This window comes from Aquarana catesbeiana, linkage group LG06 (assembly GCF_042186555.1).
Source record: "Aquarana catesbeiana isolate 2022-GZ linkage group LG06, ASM4218655v1, whole genome shotgun sequence".
NCBI lineage: Eukaryota > Metazoa > Chordata > Amphibia > Anura > Ranidae > Aquarana > Aquarana catesbeiana.
The window spans coordinates 213,320,968-213,343,262 of NC_133329.1; the positions used below are offsets into that span (position 1 = coordinate 213,320,968).

At 40.2% G+C, this 22,295-nt stretch overlaps 1 protein-coding gene across 3 annotated transcripts in view; it reads right to left on the bottom strand.

Annotated features, from left to right (window-relative positions):
• ABAT (4-aminobutyrate aminotransferase) overlaps positions 1-22,295 on the bottom strand; it is a 585,676-nt gene that overhangs the window by 226,803 nt on the left and 336,578 nt on the right. For all 3 annotated transcript variants that reach the window (XM_073632986.1, XM_073632985.1, XM_073632987.1), the window contains exons 4-5: positions 1,229-1,258; positions 887-1,004 (exon numbers count right to left, since the gene is read on the bottom strand). In XM_073632986.1, coding sequence (XP_073489087.1) covers positions 887-1,004; positions 1,229-1,258 — 148 coding nt within the window. The remainder of the gene's footprint in view (positions 1-886; positions 1,005-1,228; positions 1,259-22,295) is intronic.

The following is a 22,295-nucleotide window of genomic DNA, read 5'->3' on the forward strand; positions in this document are numbered from 1 at the left end:
TTTCTGGTCCGGCGGTGGCGTCAGTATCGTGACTGACGATGGCACTACATCGGGGGACACTTTTTATTTTTTAAAGGACTTATCAAAAACTGTCTGCGTTTTTATTACTTTTTGACACCTTTTTCAATAAAAAAAAATCTCTCCTTTAAGACCATTGGGCAGAAGTGACAATTGACGTTGCTTCAGTCATCCAATGGTATGGAGTCGAGTGGGGGCCATCATTCCCTCACTCGACTTCCAGCCTCAGAGGGGAAAGCATCGGATCACCTCCGCCGCCACTGACGGCTCTTGTAGGCGGCGGAGATGAACAGAATGCGGCAGGGGGTGGGCACCTCTCCCGCCGCCAAGAGTGATTTTGTGGCAAATCCACCCGCTGTTTTTAAAAATATTGGTGTTATGGCACTATCTGCTGCCATAACAAAGGTATTCAATGGTATAGCGACGTATAACGGCAGCAGGCAGCCTGGAAGTGGCTACATTTTTTTTTTTTTTATTTGCATTGATAAATGTCCTCCAGGGCAGTACCCGGACCTCATACCCTTTTTATACTCTGGGAGTTCTGGTGCGAACCGGGGGTGTTTGGCCCATCTCTATTCATGACTAGGGCGACACTGAAAAGGACAAGTGGAAAGATGAAAAGAAAAAAAGAATGCCCTACTGGCTTTTGTTTAGTGTTTACTGTAAATGTTAATCTACACTGCCAGATCATGTTCCTCTGGGTTTAGAATACCTTTGTTCATTTACTTGTAGTTCTATTGATCATGCAGTTTGCCAAGAGCAATGGAAATGAAGGTTCAGAAATGTTGTGCTAGCTTGTGTATAAGCATATACTGAAATACAGAACTACTAATATACATATGTAAAATATACACATAAAATTATATACCTATGGGAATGGATGATATTTGGGAATACAAATCCAGCATTCGATTGCCATCAGCATCAACAAGGTAATTTCCACGGCTCTCTTCATAATTGCAGAAAAAATTCACAGCATCTGCATTCTGAGATTTAGGAATAAAAGAAAAAGCTTAAACAATTATAACTCACTAAAACTAAAGAGAAGTGCAATGCAAAACCAACATTCATTGAGAAGCCATAAACCTAGTCTTTGAAGAATTTTCATACAGGGATAAACAAAAGTCCTGTTTAATATTTGAACTTGTATAGGAAAGCAAGTTGAAATACTTTTCATTAATTTTATCTATGTATATAGCATGCCTCTTACCTGTATATTGTTAAGCTGTTTAATTAACTCCTAAAAAAAAAAAAAAAGAAAGAAAGAAAATCAAATTTACAATACAAAGTATTTACAGGTCACAATTAGAATGCACAAAATGGAAAATTCTCAACGTTTACAAACTAAACAAGATAAAACTTGAACTTAATGAAATAAGAAACAATGCAAAGTAGACAGTAGACATAATTTATCAAAATGTCTGAACTAAAACAATATAATCTTAATCTTTCAACTCAATGCAAGACTGGTCTCGGAGCGTTTGAAATAACACCATATCTGAGCAATCTAGGATCTTTCCATCCACCGCTAACAGTGCAGCGTTGCGAATTTAGATTAGCTTCCTCTACTGGTGGGACTGTTACACTGCCATTACTACTGGATTCTGCCACAGGGGATGGCTCACACCACAATTGCACAGAAACGTGGGTCTTTGTTCCTCTGCAGTTCCTTGCAGTGCAATTTTGTAGCCTATAAATTTGAATTGGCTACAAATTGCACCAGAATGTACAAAAAGTAGTGCATGCACTACTTTTGAAAAACGCACCACACCAAAACACAGCAAATGTACTGACACCCATTGCGGATTGCAAAGGCAGTGCATTTCAAACGTGGTGCGGGATATACGCATGGAACGCACTTTTCCGATATCGCATTCTGGTGTGAACCAGCCCTAAAACAAGAGACTATTGTGACCTCTAAATTTGCCTTTTATTCTAAGACGACAATTCAATGGATACACTACAGCTGTTATTTTCTGACTGAATTACAGCTTGTAATAGTAAGGTGTTTTATACAAGTTTCTCAAGGTGAAAAACATTGCAGGAGCTCTAGACCATTACAATCGGTTTCCACTTTCTTATTCTACAGGATACGTGTAGTGGTTTTGCACTTTTTATAGGAATGAGGTTTTGTACCTTTCTTTTTAAATTGATTAAAGTAAGGACTGAAAATATCATAATTTTACTTTTTTTTTTGGCCCATCAATGTCAGAAAAATACACTAATGGCCGCCAAATAACTATATATGAATATAGCTAAAAATAAAAAAAGGTTATGTGATGCCCTTTTACATTTTTATTTTGGAGGTATGCAATAAAACATAACAGAATGACATATCAACAAGTTATGAAAACATCTACTGGTAGAAACATGCAAAATGCATACAGACAAAAGTGCAAAGTACTCTAACAAAGAGATGCAACAATAGAACCACATTGATATGATAGAACTAAAGTCCAAGGGCCAACACACACACTTAGAAAAACCACATTGCATTTTGAGAGAAGGCTTATAGGAGGACAATGCTAACATGTCTATACCATGGAGGTGGTACAACCAAAAAAACACATCACTGCTAGGAGGCAGGGGTGTTACAAAGACCCCCTATAGTAAGGGATAGCCTTCCCTAGACCCAGAGCAGCAGTACCTCAAAGTCAGAGTATACCGGGTGGTAGTTCCAGTAAAGGTGGAGTAGAAAAGTAGGCATCTAGTGTGTCTAAATAGGGAAGGAGGAGGAAAGAAAAAAAAAGAGGGGGGGTAGGGGTACAGAGGGGTAGACAGCACCAGGAATCAAGCTCCAAGAGGATCAATATGAGTTAAGAATAGGATAAATATCCATCTGAAAAGATTTAGAACTGAACCACTCCCACCCACTAAGACATTAAACTTTACTTTTAACAAATACCATTAAAAATCTTTTTTTTCAAAAGAATCCCAAACAGGACTAGCAAAGGTGCTCTAATTGTACTTACTACATATACATGCTTATCTTCATATCATTTGCTGCTACATATGTCTATCAATCTCCTAGTAGATGAAACCCCCACAACTTCTACTGCAATTCCTCCAACGCAACTTTCACTAATTCTCTGTAAAGAATTCACGTAACCAGTACTCTGACAGAAAGTAGAAAGTGCCTTGTGCTAATAAAGTAACCCAACATGCTTAGTCTAAAAAAGACTTTATCAGGTGGTAGTGCTGTGCTGACATTGTGGATTTAAAATAGAAGCCACCACTTGAATTCCCCATTTTAAACTAAAATGGCATTTGGCATCAGCTCTATGACATCATCACTTCACCACTGATGTACGCGCTCAATTTTCTTCCATGTGGCATATTCTGCGTCATTGGTACCTACGGTTAATACCTCAATATTTCTATTCCTCAACTAGACCCGTGGCATTAATTAAAAGGATCTATTAAAATGTTAACCTTTCAGTTTACTATTGCGCGTGTGTGTGTTGCATCCGGAAAGTATTCACAGAGCTTCACTTTTTCCACATTTTGTTATTTTACAGCCCTATTCCAAAATGAATTCAAATCATTATTTTTCTCAAAATTCTACGAACAATACCCCATAACGACAATGTGAAAGAAGTTTGTTTGAAATCTTTGCAAATGCATTAAAAAGAAAAAAAAAAATCACATGTACATAAGTATTCACAGCCTTTGCCATCACACTCAAAATTGAGCTCAGGTGCATCCTGTTTCCACTGATCATCCTTGAGATGTTTCTACAACTTGATTGGAGTCCACTTGTGGTAAATTCAGCTGATTGGACATGATTTGAAAAAGCACACACCTGTCTAGGTCCCACAGTCAACAGTGCATGTCAGAGCACAAACCAAGCCATGAAGTCCAAGGAAATGTCTGTAGACCTCCGAGACAAGATGGTACCAAGGCACAGATCTGGGGAAGGGAACAGAAAAATGTCTCCAGCATTGAAAGTCCCAATGAGCACAATGGCCTCCATCATCTGTAAATGGAAGTAGTTTGGAACCACCAGGACTCTTACTTGAGTGGGCTGCCCGACCAAACTGAGCATTTGCGGGAGAAGGGCCTTAGTCAGGGAGGTGACCAAGAATCTGATGGTCACTCTGACAGAGTGCCAGCGTTTCTTTGTGAAGAGGGGAGAACCTTCCAGAGGAACAACCATCTCTGTAACACTCCACCAGTCAGGCCTGTATGGTAGAGTGGCCAGACGGAAGACACGCCTCAGTAGAAGGCACATGACAGCCTGCCCGGAACTTGCCAAAGGCACCTGAAGGACTTTCAGACCATGAGAAAAACTCTCTGGTCTGATGAAACAAAGCTTGAACTCCTTGGCCTGAATAGCAAGCGTCATGTCTGGAGAAAACCAAGCACCACTTATTACCTGGCCAATACCATCCCTACAGCGAAGCAGGGTGGTGGCAGCATCATGCTGTGGGGATGTTTTTCAGCGGCAGGAACTGGGAGACTAGTCAGGATTATAAGTACATTTGCTGTCCCCCTCAAAATAACTCAACACACAGTCATTAATGTCTAAACCACTGGTGACAAAAGTGAGTACACCCCCAAGTGAAAATGTCCAAATTGGACCCAAAGTGTCAATATTTTGTGTGACCACCATTATTTTTCAGCACTGCCTTAACTCTCTTGGGCATGGCACAATTTCCCTCTCAACTGAAGACTCTTTGGAATTGGCTGGGTTGGTAAACTCCTGCCATTTATTTACCTTGTTTTCCTCAAAGTCTTTGATGTCCCTTTGGTATTTTTTAAGTTTTTTCTGTTTAATCTCTCCATCATATTTAGATGGTTTTGTAGATTTTTTGCCTTATCTATATATTCTTTATTAGCCATAAATGGTTCCATTCTTTCTGTAAGTTCTGCAATTTTTGATTCCAAAATTACATTTTTGGCTCTGCCCTGGACGGCTTATAGTAAGTGGGATTGGTTCCCTTTACTCTAGAGTGGGGGAATATATAGATGGGTTTCTTCAACCTGTAGTGACCCAGAGCCAATCCTATTTGAAAGACAGTAGGGAGCTTATCCTATTGCTACAGGAGACTGTGGTTACAGAAAATACTTTAATGGTCACAGCAGACGTTGAGTCCCTGTAAACCAATATCAAACTGGAAGATGCTCTTAAGGCGGTCAAATTGGCCCTATTAGAGGAATCTAAACTCAAAAAATCACAAATCAACTTTCTGGTAGAAGGACTTGATTTGGCTATGGGTAATAATTATTTTTGGGCCCAGAACCAATATTATAACCAAAATAAAGGGTATAAACAGAATTGAAAGAGGCTTTGACTTTTTAGGCTCAACTCGATGAGTAGTAAATATATAAAAGTTTATTAAACACATAACAGAAAAAACATTAAAAATATCCACATTAGAAAAGTCAATACAAAACTGTTAGATAATTCATACTGTACAGAGCCACTGAATACAATACGGAAACTTAGAGATGAAAATAAATCATTCCATCATCATATTAAGCAGTGTTAATTTTGTCAACTAAAATGACTAAAACATTTTAGTCGACTAAAACTAAAACAATTGATACATGACTAAAATACGACTAAAACTAAAATGGTATTTTATTCAAAAGACTAAGACTAAAACTAAATTGAAATTTGACTTCAAAATTAACACTGGCCTTTAGTGCATTTTCGTACCGCAATACCTTAAATAATAACATATGAGATTTTTCACTCCAGCAGTATATAATGAGTTTGGAAATTGTAGAGAAATTTTAACTACCGCATTACAATTTAATTACACCCATTCAATTTCAGACGACTAAAATTAGTTTTAGTTGACTTAAATGTACTGGAGATTTTAGTCGACTAAAAGGTAGGACATTTTAGTCGACTAAAATGTACTGAAGATTTAATCGACTAAATACGACTAAAACTAAAATAATTGCAGAAGACTAAAATGGGACTAAAACTAAAATGCCATTTTAGTCCTAAGACTAAAGACTAAAACTAAATTGAAATTTGCTGCCAAAATTAACACTGATATTAAGGTCCAGAAAAGGGCTAAGTAACAGATATAGATGAATCAGGTGTCCTGGGCTCTACATGTTGCGCGCCTCGCGCTTCTTCAGGAGCAGGGAGGAGACTAATATATTGTATGGGATACTATAAGTATGGGATAAAACCAGAGTTAAAGTACAGCAAGCTTAAAGCATAGGCGGTAATGCGGGGAATGGTATTCTAATAATCTTGCTAACATGGTATGTCTATGAAATCAAGCAAGTTGAAACACTGAAATAAATAGCACATATAGAGCAGAAACTGCTCAGGTGAGCCAAGACAGCCACTAAGAGCCAACCGGGCGCTGATTGGGTCCCTCAATAGAGGATCAATATACAATCAATGCTGGAATGGGACTAAAAGTACCCAAAAGTTTCCTAAAGAACAATGGTGTATAGCAATAGTGCTGATGATAAAGATGTATGTGACAGTGCATCAACCTGATTATAGAGGAAGACCCAGGAATCCTGATAGAGAACCACCGCCGATATAGTAGTAACAGCCAATGCATATAATATAAATATATATAATATATATAAATATAAATAAAGGGTGTAGCTATGGAGGCACATTATGCCTCCAGTGTGGCAAACACAGTACTAAATAAGTGGGAACAGGAAACCATTTTTAAAACCATTTTTAAAAACAAGAAATCAAGCACTTTCTTTCTACAAAAGATACATCAATGATGTTATTTTGTTTTGGGAGGGTCCCCAAAACAAGTTTCGAACTTTTTTTGGCACAAATGAATAAAAATAAGTATGGTCTTAAATTTACAGCAGAATGCAGTTTGTCAGTAATTAATTATTTGGATTTAACACTCACTAAAAATCAGAAAAAAATTGGCACGAAGACATTCTTTAAGGAAACTGATAGGAATGGTTTCGTGCCAACTCACAGTTGTCATCACCCCCAATGGTTGGGGGCCATCCCAAAGCGACAATATATGCGAATTAGGCGCAACTGTGACAATATTAAAGATTTTCAAATTCAAGCTGAAGTACTTACTAATAGATTCCTTGAAAAAGGATACCCATTGGAAATGTTGATCAAGATCAAAGATCAAGTCTCCCTAATGGATAGAGTATCACTTCTGGCCACTAATAAAAAACTCTCTTTAAAGGAGAAGTAGCATTTGTATCAGGTTTTCACATACAATTTAAACAAGTTGAAAAAATCTTCAAGAAATTGTGTCCCATCCTCTTAAAAGATAAAGATCTCCAACAAACTTTACCTCCTAAGCCTAAATTAATTTACCGGAGAGCTCCAGGGTTGAGGAACCTAATTGCTCCCAATGTTCTAGATCCTCCTAAGAAGCCATCCACTTTTCTTGATAGTTGAGGCTTCCACTACTGTACTAGGTGCAAAGCCAGTAGTACCAGCAGGAGATTGGGCAAAAAAATGAACCACTTTTATTCTTCAGCGATACATCCAGAATTTATCATTAAACCACTAAATCACACTTAATTCCGACCACGTAACCTACGTGTTGAAGTGTCCGTGTTCACTCCAATACGTGGGTAGAACCACATGTCAATTGAGGGTCAGAATAAATGAACTTCTTGCCAATATTAAAAAAAGGGTTTTTAAACCATAGTGTATCGAAACACTTTCGGTTCCACCATAATAGTGACCCCACATTACTAACCTTTTATGGGATTGATAACATTTCAAAACACTAGAGGGGCACATACATGATGAGAGCAGTTTCCCAAAATGAAACCCAGTGGCTGTGTAAGTTGCGTACTATGCAGCCACTGGGTACGAATATAAAATTTGACTTGAATTATTTTTAGGCCAATGACTAGATTCAATTTGTCAATGCATATTGTAGTATCCTTTCCTCCAATTATCAGTTATATATCCCTCCCCTCCTTTTTATTTTTTAAAAAATAATTTTTTTAACATGAATTATTTCCTTTTTTTAACATTTTTTGCTTGTAGTCTATTAAATTTCTTTTTTTATACTTTTTTAGGATTAATGTAATATGATTTTTTAATATTGACTATGGTATATATTTATTTGGATGTTATGTATTAGTTCCAAGGCAACCTTGACATAAGTAAACCGGCACTTTGGCTGTTTAAATTATTTGATTTCCCTCTCCACCAATGAGTATTGGTCTCGCACTATAAAACGTACGCCCATTAGTGACCAAGTATGATTCCTGATGACGAAACGTATGTCGAGGTGGTACTTGGTCACGTTACTTCACACACTTCCGGTCCCTTTGGTTTTTCTGGGTAGAACGGTGGACAGGTCAGCTACGGGGGATAGGCGCGAGGCACCTTCCTACAACAGTCACGTTTGCAGCCCCAGTACCAGGCCAAGGCACATCTCCATGTAAGCAGCCAATTGGCATATGTATTTTTTTAATACATCACTGCAGCAAGCATTATCTTGCTAAAGCCCAATTTGACTCGCTTTTTAATTAAAGGAGTCAATTTTTTCTGGTAAGCAGATTTTTTTTTTATAAGAGCACGTTGGGTGTATTCTTATCAAGTTGGTGAAGGAATATCTCCCATTTCTTTAGAAGAATCTGAACACAGAAGTTTCTCTGGCTTCCCTTTTTTGTGTCTTATTTGGGACATTTTATTCCTTTGCACGCCTCTTTTCTGGTTCATATATAGCCAGTATCACATATTTTTATCACTTGTGTATATTCACCTACTGTATGGCACACTGCACTTTATCTGTATATAAATTAATGATTATTGTCTGAGTACAATCTACCAAGTAATTTTGTTTGCTTAGTTTATCATTGTAATAGAGTGCCCTGTACACCATATCAAACCAGCATTTTGAGTATCACCATACTTAAATTAGGAGAGCAGCCATTTTTTTCTAGTTTGTTCTATTTCACTTATTGTCACTAGTTTGGCGCGGAGTATACCACTTTCTTTCACAAGCTCTGATCCTTGTTGGACTTGCAAACGAGCTCCCAGAACGGAACTCGTTCATAAGTAGGAGACTTACTATATAGATTTATTTAGACCTTAAAGCCCAAGCTTATTTTTTTTCTTTTAATTAGCACAGGGGACGATACTTATATTTAAATGTTCCTTGTGCTGGTGCCGAACTATTTCGCCCTTTGCACCAGCACCCCCAATGGAAGATTACAATCGCTGGACCTATGCCTGCCCTTTCCACCCCATTTACAAAAGTCATACTATAGCATCCATCAATGAAAGGGGTTGTATGAATGGAGGATGGATGATTGAATGAAAGGTCTGCCTGCTCCATTCATTGGTGCAAGCTATAGTACAGTTTCTATGAATTTGGGGGGGGGTGTTGTAGCATTGTCTTCAATACCACATAGGTTGTTGCATGGGATTACGGAAACCTTGAAGGCAGAAAGGCATCTAAAATATGACTGACCCATGTAATTGATTACTGTAGTGTTTTTTTCTGTTAAATATACTGCAGCCATATGTGTGATTTGAGGTGATCTGTGCAATTGTGTTGCTGCTTAGAGCAAACAGCAAAGTCAGCCTTGTAGGGTCATTAAAGGATGGAGTGATGGACGTCATCTTCCTCCGCAGATTTTACCAAGACCCTAAGCTTAGTCATGGCTGCTGCTTCATGTCTTTTCGTCTGAGTTCCAACTGGACTTTTGCCTTGGCTTGCACTACCTGTTAACTGTTTCAGCTTGTGCATATGCTTAGGTCACTTGTGACTGGGCCTCTTGTTTGAAACCTTAACAGTTGCTCCCCCTTTGAGGCAATCAATCAGCTTACAACTTTGCTGCCTCTGCTTTACTGTGAGCTATTAAAAGTTGGATACAAAAAGAGATGATTGCTGGGGGCAGGGACTTTGGGACATAGGACAATCCTTTAGAACGTTGAGAGGAGTAAAAAGATGCGTTTTCGTGTAATTGAAGTGTCCTGTTATCTGAAACGACTTCCAGAAATGTAATGTTTTGTTGTTGGTTACGGGCAGAATACCCTTTTTTAATCTTGCATAGAATATTCTGTACTGATGCTTGATAAGAGATAATTCTTCACACTGTCTGATGGCTTCCGTATGTCCCTTTGAGCTTTGCAAGTGCATTGTTTAATTGCGCTGTATCATTAAAAATGTATTTAGCTACAGTTATGCATGGTGTACTCATGTTCTACAGATCAGCTAGATTAAACAGTCATTTCTTCCTCAATTGCTACATAATTTTAATATTAATTGGGAAAAAAAGGGTAGAGGGAATTAGTGGGACTTTATATGAGGTATAGGGGTGCCGTTCAGGTCCCCCCCTCCATCCCGGTTAAATGAAGAGTAATAAGAAAATAAAAAAAGGTAGCGGGACTTTATATATAGACACTCGGGAGCGGGAATAAAATTAATAATTTTTAATGGAATCAAATGATTATAGAGTTTCTGTATTCGAATAATTCAATGCATGATGCTATATATAAAATCATTCGTACAACTATTACAATTCATTGAAACCAGAAAAGATATACATACATACATGTTCCAACAAGGAATCAATACATAATACATAATGTAAAAACATTTAGAGCATGATTACATGATTAATTGGAAAAGTTGGAGACCAAAAAGAAAAGAGAGGGATGCAGATCATAGGGGGCAAAAAACAAATTATTATGGAACGGCCTGGTAGAATGCATCAATATGTACACTAGGTTGATATTGGCTCTACGCGTTTCAAGGTATTTGACCTATCATCAGGAGCAAGGAACCATAGTGATAATCTAAAAATTAAAAGAAAAAATGTTTAATTGAAAGTATAAAGGGAGAAGAAAAAAAAAAAAAAAAAAAAAAAAAGGAAAAAACTCAGAACAGGCAGGAAGGGTCCTCCCTGATGGACCCGAACCGCCTGTGCACTTACATGTATGGTCCACACAGTGGCGGTGCGGCCATGAAACGCACAGGCCAAGCCAATCATGCCATGCACGGGAACTGAGGGGACATGTAGCAACGGGCAAGACACAGGAATGGACGACGTCCCGCAGGAGTGTCATTGTGGATGATGGTGAAACAAAGGGACCAAATCTGTAGGGGAAAGAAAATGAAGTGGCTGTGAAGTGGATGTGGGGCAAGGTGAAGGAAATGGGTGGAGAGGGAGGAGATGTGGAACAAGGGGAGGAATGAAGGGGGTTAAAAAAGGGTTAGTGTTATTAGAAAAAAGGTTGAGAACATGAGAAAGGTAGATGGAATAGGAATAGGAAAATGAAAATGAAAAGGGGAAAAAAAGAGAGGGTAGGATAGGCGGGGTGAAACAAGAGGGGCAAGATAAGGAACAGAATAAAGAAGGAAGGGCAAGAGAAAAAGAAAGGGCAGGAGTGAGAAGGAGGAAAAGGAAAATTGCAAGGATATGAAAGTGATGAAGGGAAAGTGGAACTCAGTTTGAAAGTCAAGAATAATTCCTCCCCTTGTTCCACATCTCCTCCCTCTCCACCCATTTCCTTCACCTTGCCCCACATCCACTTCACAGCCACTTCATTTTCTTTCCCCTACAGATTTGGTCCCTTTGTTTCACCATCATCCACAATGACACTCCTGCGGGACGTCGTCCATTCCTGTGTCTTGCCCGTTGCTACATGTCCCCTCAGTTCCCGTGCATGGCATGATTGGCTTGGCCTGTGTGTTTCATGGCCGCACCGCCACTGTGTGGACCATACATGTAAGTGCACAGGCGGTTCGGGTCCATCAGGGAGGACCCTTCCTGCCTGTTCTGAGTTTTTTCCTTTTTTTTTTTTTTTTTTCCTTTTCCCTTTATACTTTCAATTAAACATTTTTTCTTTTAATTTTTAGATTATCACTATGGTTCCTTGCTCCTGATGATAGGTCAAATACCTTGAAACGCGTAGAGCCAATATCAACCTAGTGTACATATTGATGCATTCTACCAGGCCGTTCCATAATAATTTGTTTTTTGCCCCCTATGATCTGCAACCCTCTCTTTTCTTTTTGGTCTCCAACTTTTCCAATTAATCATGTAATCATGCTCTAAATGTTTTTACATTATGTATTATGTATTGATTCCTTGTTGGAACATGTATGTATGTATATCTTTTCTGGTTTCAATGAATTGTAATAGTTGTACGAATGATTTTATATATAGCATCATGCATTGAATTATTCGAATACAGAAACTCTATAATCATTTGATTCCATTAAAAATTATTAATTTTATTCCCGCTCCCGAGTGTCTATATATAAAGTCCCGCTACCTTTTTTTATTTTCTTATTACTCTGCTACATAATTTTGTTTAAAGTGGACTTGTTGCTTCAAAGTCTAAACTGAAAAAAGCAATGCCTGTGAAAAAAAGAGGTAATATACTTACCTTTCCAAGGGCCCGGAATGTAAAAATATTATTGTAGTGCTGCTGACTGGCAGATGCAGGTACTTAACATTTTCAGACCAGTAGAATACCTGCTCCCCCAGCATACACTGAGGTTCCTCTCGCCAACTCATACATTACTACAGGACTAACCAGCTATTGGAAGGAACCACTGTTTGCAGCAGGGAGAGCAGTTTGACACATCTGAAGAAGCCAATGCTTGCAGAGGGCAAACTGCAGCATCACAGTGGTATTTCAATACGTGGGACAGCATAAGTATATGATCTCCTCTTTTACAAGCATTGCTTCTTTCAGTTTTTACCATTGTGACAGGGTTATTTTATGTTTCAGGGAAGGCTCCATTTTGTATTTGGGTCTGGTAGATATCTGTGTTTGTTGCAAGCCAGCTCTAAACAGAAAGTGTGAAGGCTGCTAATAATTCATATCTCAAATCAGTTACCTGGGGTCATCATCCCAATGTTAAACCAAACCAAATATACTGTGGCTTCAAGAAAAAAAACAAAAGGGATTTTTAAAATGACCACCAGTGAAGTACAAATAGGAGACTCTTTTTCCAAAGTATTTAATAAAATCAATTATATTTATTACAAACATTTAAAATTTGATTGTTAACAATAAAATCATTGAAAGCACGAAATTGTGAATGGTTGTGTCCTATTTTAAGCGTTAAGTCTGCGTGTTTCATGGATATTCCGCTTCTGCAGGACTACAGGTATGATTAAGACATAAACATAGTCGAAAGAATAATCTATAATAGGGACAAACAATAAAGGACAAAAAGGTCAAATACAAAAACAAATTACTAAAATAGTTAGCAGACATCAAAGAATCTTCAATAAAACATTCTAATAATGAACAACACACACACAAAAAAAAGAAGAGAAATCGAATGAAAGAAAAGTGGTAAAAAAAATAAATGGCTACATGCATAAGAGAATATATAGCTCATTATTATCATCACGTGATTAAATAAATAAATTGTTAAGCAATCTGGAAACAATTAGTAATAGAACATACAAAATTCCTTATCAGTATATAATGTTTTCAAAAAGTTGGAACGACTTTAAATCAACAGGTGTATCACATCCCCCATATCACAAAGATATAAATCGGTCGGAAAATACATCTAAAAGGACAAAAATAAATAGAATAAAGAAAAAACTAAATGGAAAAAAAAAAAACATGATAAAAATATTATCATGTGTGTGCACATCAAAACATATTTCTAATAAATATTCACAATCATATAAAGCCTAATGTAATAATGTAAAACTATTAAAGAAATAAATACAAGTAAAAATCTGAATTTAACCTCTTGGGTTGTAAAGTATCAAGGCGGTGTATCCAGTTAACCTCTTTTCCTCAACTCAAAGCCCGCACGGACATTTAATAATGTATATAACATAAGAGGATTGGCAGGTATAGTTGTCCTTTATTGGTATGTTACATCCTTTATGGGGATGAGAAAAACTTACCGTATTTATCGGCGTATAACACGCGCCCCAAGTTTAGGAGGGTAGTTTAAGGAAAAAAACCTTACATTTAAATGCCCATCAATGCAGCTTTGTCAGTGTCCATCTGCAGCCTTGCCAGTGTCATTTGCAGCCTTATCAGTGTCCATCTGCAGCCTTGTCCATCATTGCAGCCTTGCCCCTGTGTCATTTGCAGACAGTCTGTACACTGTCAGTACCTTGCCTTGTTTAAAAATGGCGCCGCCAAGATACAGAGCCGGATGTCCTGTATATCTCTGCGGCGCTTGGCCGTCCTCGGCGGCTCACAATCGGTGGGGGATCGGCGTATAACACGCACCCACAGTTTTCCCCTGATTTTAAGGGGAAAAAAGTGCGTGTTATACGCCGATATATACGGTATCTTTAATCATGCTAGTACACTGTATGCAACAAAATGAGCCCTTGTTAGGTGGACCTAAAAATGTGACATGAGGGGTAGGTGTACAAAATCGATCAGATTTAACTAATCATAGTTGGTTCTCCCTCATTGGAGAAGTATTGGAGGATGGTAAAATTCTGGGACAGTAGGATAATTGCTATTGAGGATAGACCAATGTTTTTTAACAACACTATTTTTCTGATCAGAGAACGGGCAGAATTGTGAGATGAATGGCATTCTGCTGGTTACTTGGGATGTTGCTAACCTCTATACAGCTATTCCACACACACACACACACACACTGGGTCTAGAAGCTTGCCGACATTTATTAACCAATTAAAAAAAAAAAAAAGACAATTCCATTCAGATTTCGCTCCTTTTGGAGCTGAAGATAGTTCTAGAGGAAAACTTTTTTTTTTTAATTCAAAAGATACCCATTTGCAGCTCGTAGGAGCTGCGATGGGTTCTAATGTCGCCCCCCCCATATGTCAATGCATTCATGGATATGTTGGAACATGCATTTATTTACAATTGTAAATTTATAGATAACTGTATAGCATGGTACAGGTTCATTGATGACGCCTTTGCCAGATGGGCTGGAGACCTTGATTCATTGTCAAATTAATATTTGAATTATTGGATTATTGGATCCCCGGTCTGAAATGTAATATATCAACAATGAGGCAATACCGTTCTTGGACACATTATTATTTATACAGAATGGACACATTCGCGATCTATCGAGAAAACCCACTGATCGCAATCAATTGTTACATTTTTCTAGGTTTCATCCACCTAGGGTTTTTAAATCTATCCCCCACAGACAGTTTAACCACTTACCCACTGGGCACTTAAACCTCCTTCCTAACCAGACCAATTTTCAGCTTTCGGTGCTCTCACATTTTGAATGACAATTACTCATGCAACACTGTACCTATATGAAATTTTTGTCCTTTTTTCACACAAATAGAGTTTTCTTTTGGTGATATTTAATCACTGCTGGGTTTTTTATTTTTGCGCTATAAAAGAAAAAAGACCGAAAATTCTGTAAAAAAAAAAAATGCATTTTTCTTCATTTCTGTTATAACATTTTGCAAATTAGCAATTTTTCTTCATATATTTTGGCCAAAATTTATACCGCTACATATCTTTGGTAAAAATAAGCCAAATCGGTGTATATTATTTGGTCTTTTTGAAAGTTAGAGAGTCCACAAGCTATGGTGCCAAGCTCTGAAAATTTATCACACCTGAAGTACTGACGGCCTATCTCATTTCTTGAGACCCTGACAAGTCAGGAAAGTACAAATACCCCCCAAATGGCCCCTTTTTGGAAAGTAGACATTCCAAGGTATTTAGTAAGAGGCATGGTGCGTTTTTTGAAGTTGTAATTTTTTCCCACAATTCTTTGCAAAATCAAGATTCTTTATTTTCACAAATTGTTATATTAGCAGGTTATTTCTCACACACAGCATATGCATAGCACAAATTACACCCCAAAACACATTCTACTATTCCTCCTGAGCATGGCAATACCACATGTATGAGACTTTTACACAACGTAGCCATATAAAGAGGCCCAACATGCAGGGAGCGCCATCAGGCGTTCTTGGAGCATAAATTACACATATAATTTCTTAACTACCTCTTACACTTTTGAAGGCCCTGGAGAACCAGGACAATGGAAACGCCCCAAAAATGACCCCAATTTTGGAAAGAAACAACCCAATGTATAATCTATGAGGCATATCGAGTCTTTTGAACATGTCATTTTTTTCTACAAGTTTTTGGAAAATGTGTAAAGAAAATGAAAACGCTTTTTATTTTTTATTTATTTATTTATTTTTTTACACAATGTTTCTAACACATAGCATGTACATACCAAAAATTACACCCCAAAATAGATTCTCCTACTCCTCCTGAGTACGGCGATACCACATGTGTGAAACTTTTCCACAGCGTGGCCACATACAGAGGACCAACATGCAGGGAGCACCATCAGGTTTTCTAGGGACATAAGTTTCAAATCTAATTTGACTACCTATTACACTTTTGTGAGGCACTGTAGTGGCATGGATGAAAACTGATGTGGCATGGATGAGCATGAATGAGTATGGCTGAGTATGGCCGGGTACTGCTGAGTATGGCCGGGTACTGCTGAGTACGGATGAGTACGGCTGATTATGGCTGGGTATAGATGGGATGGCTGGGTACGGCTGAGTATGGCTGGGTACGGCTGGGTACGGCTGAGTACGGCTGGGTATGGCTGGGTACGGCTGAGTATGGCTGAGCATGGATGGATGGATGGCTGAGTACGGATGGATGGATGAGTATGCTGAGTATGGATGAATGAGTATGCTGAGTATGGATGAGCATGGATGGATGAGTATGCAGAGTATGGATGAGAATGCTCAGTATGGATGGCTGAGCATGGATGGATAAGTATGCTGCGTATGGATGGGTGAGCATAGATGGATGAGTATGGATGGGTGAGCATGGATGGATGGATATGCTGAGTATGGATGCGGATGGATGGATGAGTGTGCTGAGGATGGATGAGGATGGATGGATGAGTATGCTGAGTATGGATGGCTGAGTATCCTGAGTATGGATGGGTAAGCATGGATGGATGAGTATGGATGGCTGAGCATGGATGGATGGATGAGTATGCTGAGTATGGATGGCTGAGCATGGATGGATGAGTATGCTGAGTATGGATGGATGAGTATGCTGAGTATGGATGGGTGAGCATGGATGGATGGATGAGTATGTATAGGTGAGCATGGATGGAAAAGTATGCCGAGTATGGATGGCTGAGCATGTATGGATGGATGAGTATGCTGAGTATGGATGGGTGAGCATGGATGGATGGATGGATGAGTATGCAGAGTATGTATAGGTGAGCATGGATGGAAGAGTATGCTGAGTATAGATGGATGTGTATGCTGAGTATAAATGGATGAGTATGCTGAGTATGGATGGGTGAGCATGGATGGATGGATGAGTATGCAGAGTATGGATGGGTGAGCATGGATGAGTATGCCGAGTATGGATGGGTGAGCATGGATGGATGGATGGATGAGTATGCTGAGTATGGATGGGTGAGCATGGATGGATGTGTATGTTGAGTATGGATGGATGAGTATGCTGAGTAAGGATGGATGGATGAGTATGCTGAGTAAGGATGGGTGAGCATGGATGGATGGATGAGTATGCTGAGCATGGATGGCTGGAATGGGCACATATCAGTGCTGTGGGCACTACACATCCAGCCCACAGCGCTGCTGCCACCGATCTCTCCCCTCTCCACTCGCACTGTACCGATAGGTTCAGGGAGGGGAGAGAGGAACCGGACATGGCGCCGGTTTGTTTACAAGTGATCACTTCATCATTTATTATTATTATTATTATTATTATTATTATACAGTATTTATATAGCACCAACAGTTTACGTAGCGCTTTACAACTTGAGGGTAGACAGTACAAATACAATACACTTTGATACAGTAGGAATCAAAGGGCCCTGCTCCTTAGAGCTTACAATCTAAGAGGGAAGGTCAAGAGATACAAGAGGTAATAACTGCGGGTGATGTGCTGATTGAGAAGATAAATGTACAGTTGTTAGGTGGGGGCCAGATAGGCTTCTCTGAAGAGATGAGTTTTCAGGGATCGTCTGAAAGTGGATAAAGTAGGAGAAAATCGGACGGATTGGGGTAGAGCATTCCAGAGGATGGGGGAGGCTCTGGAGAAGTCCTGAAGGCGAGCATGGGATGAAGTGACAAGGGAGTTTGAGAGCAGGAGGTCTTGGGAGGAGCGAAGAGAACGATTAGGTTGGTATTTTGTGACTAGGTTAGAGATGTAGCTGGGGGCCAGGTTGTGGATGGCTTTGTAAGTTATAGTTAGTATCTTGAATTTAATTCGGTGACTGAGTGGCAGCCAATGGAGGGATTGGCAGAGGGGTGTAGCAGACGCCGAGCGGTTTGTGTGGTGGATGAGCCTGGCAGCAGCGTTCATGACAGACTGAAGTGGGGATAGCCTATTTAGAGGTAAAACCAATGAGGAGGGAGTTGCAGTAGTCGAGGCGGGAGATGACCAGTGAGTGGATTAGAAGCTTTGTGGTGACATTGGTTAGGAAGGGGCGTATCTTGGAGATGTTGCGGAGATTGAGGCGGCAAGCTTTGGATAGTGATAGAATGTGGGGTCGAAAGGTTAGTTCAGAATCTAGGATTACACCTAGGACCTTGGCGTGGGGAGATGGGTTGATAGTTGAGCCGTTGATATTGACAGGGAAATCAGGGGAAGTGGCACCTGAGGGAGGAAATATCATGAGCTCGGTTTTGGATAGGTTGAGTTTGAGGAAGTGATGTGACATCCAGGCTGATATGTCTGATATTGGTAATGCGTGAGGAGACAGATGGAGAGAGCTGGGGGGTGGAGAGATAGATTTGAGTGTCATCAGCGTAGAGATGATATTTAAAGCTGTGGGAGGCAATCAACTGACCCAAGGAGGTGGTGTAGATTGAGAAAAGGAGAGGTCCAAGAACAGAACCTTGGGGGACCCCAACGGAAAAAGGAAGAGGAGAGGAGGAAGTAGAGTTGTAAGTGACACTGAAGGAGCGGTGGGATAGGTAGGATGAGAACCAGCGAAGAGTACAGTCATGGAGACCAAAGGAGTGGAGTTTTTTGAGGAGGAGGGGGTGGTCCACTGTGTCAAAGGCAGCAGAGAGATCCAGGAGAAGTAGTACAGAATAGTGTCCATTGGCTTTAGCCATTAGTAGGTCATTTGAGAGTTTAAGGAGAGCAGATTCCGTGGAGTGTTGACTGCGAAAACCAGACTAAAGGGGATCAAGAAGTTTATTCATGGTCAGATGGTCGCTTAGTCGGTTGTAGACCAGTCTTTCAAGAAGTTTGGAGGAGAAGGAGAGTAAGGAGATGGGACGTAAGTTGTTGAGATTGGTGGGATCCAGTGAGGGCTTTTTTAGTATGGGGGTGACTAGTGCATTTTTTAGAGAGTTTGGGAAGATGCCACAAGAGAGGGAGAGGTTGAAAATGTGAGTTAGAGAGTGTAGAATCGAGTCAGAGGGTGAGTGTAGCATTTGCGAGGGAACAGGATCCAGGGGGCAAGTGGTTAGATGAGTGCTAGATAAAAGTTTAGCAACCTCAGTAATAGTAGCAGGGTTGAATGAGGGAAGTAATGATTGTGTCTGTGGACATGGGGTGTTGCATGGGGGAGGTTTTTGTGCATTGGTGATCTCCTCATGAATTGTATCAATCTTAGTTTTGAAGTGATTGGTAATCTCCTGGGCAGTGAGTGAGTTGGTGGGTGGAGGCAGTGGAGGACAGAGTAGAGTGTTGAAGGTAGAGAAGAGTTGACGTGGACTGGATGAGAAGGTGTTAATGAGTGTGATAAAGTAGGTCTGTTTGGCAGTGTGAAGGTAGGAGTAGTATTTAAGGAGGGCAGATTTATATTGTGTGAAGTCTTCCTGGGTCTTAGTCTTATGCCACAGGCGCTCAAGAGCGCGGCTACATTTTCTGAGACTTCTGGTGTCATCTGTTTGCCAGGGTTGTAGCAGTCGGGGCCTAATTCTGCGTGTAGTGAGGGGGGCAAGCTTGTCTAGGGAGGAAGACAGTGAGCTGTTGTAGATGAAAGTAGCTAGGTTGGGGCAGGACAGAGGTGAGATTTTGTCATAGAGGTGATCAGTAGCAGAGTAGAGAAGAGAAGGGTTGAGGTGGCGAAGGTTTTTACGTGTAACTGTAATGCCGCGTACACACGGTCGGACTTTTCGTCTACAAAAGTCCGACAGCCCGTCCGACAGACTTTCGGCGGACTTGCGGCGGACTTTCTAACGAACGGACTTGCCTACACATGATCACACAAAAGTTCGACAGCCTAGTACGCGGTGACGTACACCAAGTCCGGCGAGACTATAAAACGGAAGTTCAGTAGCCCGTACGACACCCTTTGGGCTCCTTCTGCTAATCTCGTGTTTATCTCGTGTTAGTAGAAGTTTGGTGAGAGACGATTCGCGCTTGTGAGACTCGTATTTTTCAGTTCGTTTTAACTGTTGTTCAGTCTGTGCTTGTGAGGTTTGTATCTGCTTTTCAGTGCGTTTGGTCAGTTGGCATTGAGAAATCTTTGTTTTATTGTCCGCTCGTTCCTGATTTTCAGGTCGCTCTTCACAGGCCTTGCTGTTCTTCAGTGCGTTCTGTTAAGTGCGTTCTGACCAGCCGACCGTTTTGAAGCCATGTTACCTGTACGTACTCGTCGTCGAGCTCGTGCATTGTATGTGCTTGGTGCTGTAGTTCATTCTTCAGCCCAAGACCAGTCCATGAACAGGGCGAGGAGTTCATGGACCAAGAATTGGTTGCTCCAGCGTGACCAGTTCTGTCACATGCCATTGCTCCGTGAGATCCGTGAGAATAATCCTGAAGATTTCAGGAACTTTCTCAGGATGACGGACCCCGTGTTTGACCGTTTGTTGGCTTTGCTGACCCCCTATATCAGCAGGCAGGATACCTGCATGAGGCAAGCCATCACTCAGGAGCAGAGGCTAGTTGCCACGTTGCGGTACTTGGCGACAGGGAGAAGCCTGCAGGACCTCAAGTTCTCGACAGGCATCTCCCCCCAGGCTCTGGGGATCATTATCCCAGAGACCTGTTCTGCCATCATCCAGGTCCTGCAGAAGGACTATATTAAGGTAAGAATTTTTTCTTTTATTAGCATCACATGTTCTTTTATTTAATCTTTGATAATGTAATGTATTTCTTAACTCAAACACTACTTACCATCATTGCAATATAGTGTGAATGTCCCCTTTTTCTCCTCACGCATGCTGGACTTTTTTCCTGTTATTTTTTGTCATGCATGTATATTTGGCTTCAATAACCTCCCCAGCATACAATGCTGGGCACATATCCACCTAGTCTACTCAGTTTGAATGTATTTAGTCAGCTGCATTGTATTTTGTTTCCCCTAAACTCAATCCAAATAGTGTGCATGTAATTCGCTTGATTAACAACCCCCCCCCACCTAAACTCAATCCAAATAGTGTGCATGTAATTAGCTTGATTAACAACCCCCCCCCACCTAAACTCAATCCAAATAGCGTGCATGTAATTAACTTGATTTCCAAACTCCTCCTAATAATTTGCTATAATGTTCTGTGGTGTTGATTTTTACAAAGCAAATATATTTTGCACTTTGCAAAATGCATTTGCACTCTGCAAGTGCATTTGCTCCAGTGCTTTAGTAAATGAGCAGAAGCTCTGCTGATTTCCATCATCCAATCATATGCAAGCCACAAAGTGTTTTGATGAATTGCCCTTGCATGTGATTGTGTAATCCTTGCAACATGAAAGCCTTTTTACCTTACCTCATTTACTTAAGCTGTGGAGCAACTGCACTTGCAGAGTGCGACAACTGCACAGTCTTGTAGCCTTTTAGTCAATAAATCCCTGCGTGTCCTTAAACTTTTTTTTTTTTCTAATTTCACCACCCCCTAAAATGTAATCAATGTGCCATCAGAGGGGGTGAGCAATCTGATAAGTGTGCCTTTCCATATTATTTATTCAAGATTTCAATTATTTAATGTTATACTGATGCTGGGCAATAATGTTTGAATTCAAGTTTCCTTCAACGCCACAGGAATGGCAGACTGTGGCTTCCCATTTTGCCACACGCTGGGACTTTCCCAATTGTGGAGGGGCTATAGATGGGAAACATGTCCACATCGTGCCACCACCCCATTCGGGGTCATACTATTTAAATTATAAGGGGTTCCATAGTATTGTTTTAATGGCGGTGGTGTCGGCACACTATGAATTTCTATATGTGGACGTCGGGAAGAATGGCCGGATGTCGGATGGAGGAGTATTTGCCCAGACGGAGTTCTTCCAGCGTCTCCAGAGTGGTGGCCTGGGATTGCCACCTGATGCGGATAAAGTGGAAGGACTCCCCTTTGTCTTCATTGCCGATGAAGCCTTCGCTCTGAGCAAGCACCTCATGAGGCCATTTCCCCAAAGAACCCTCACCCCGGAGAGG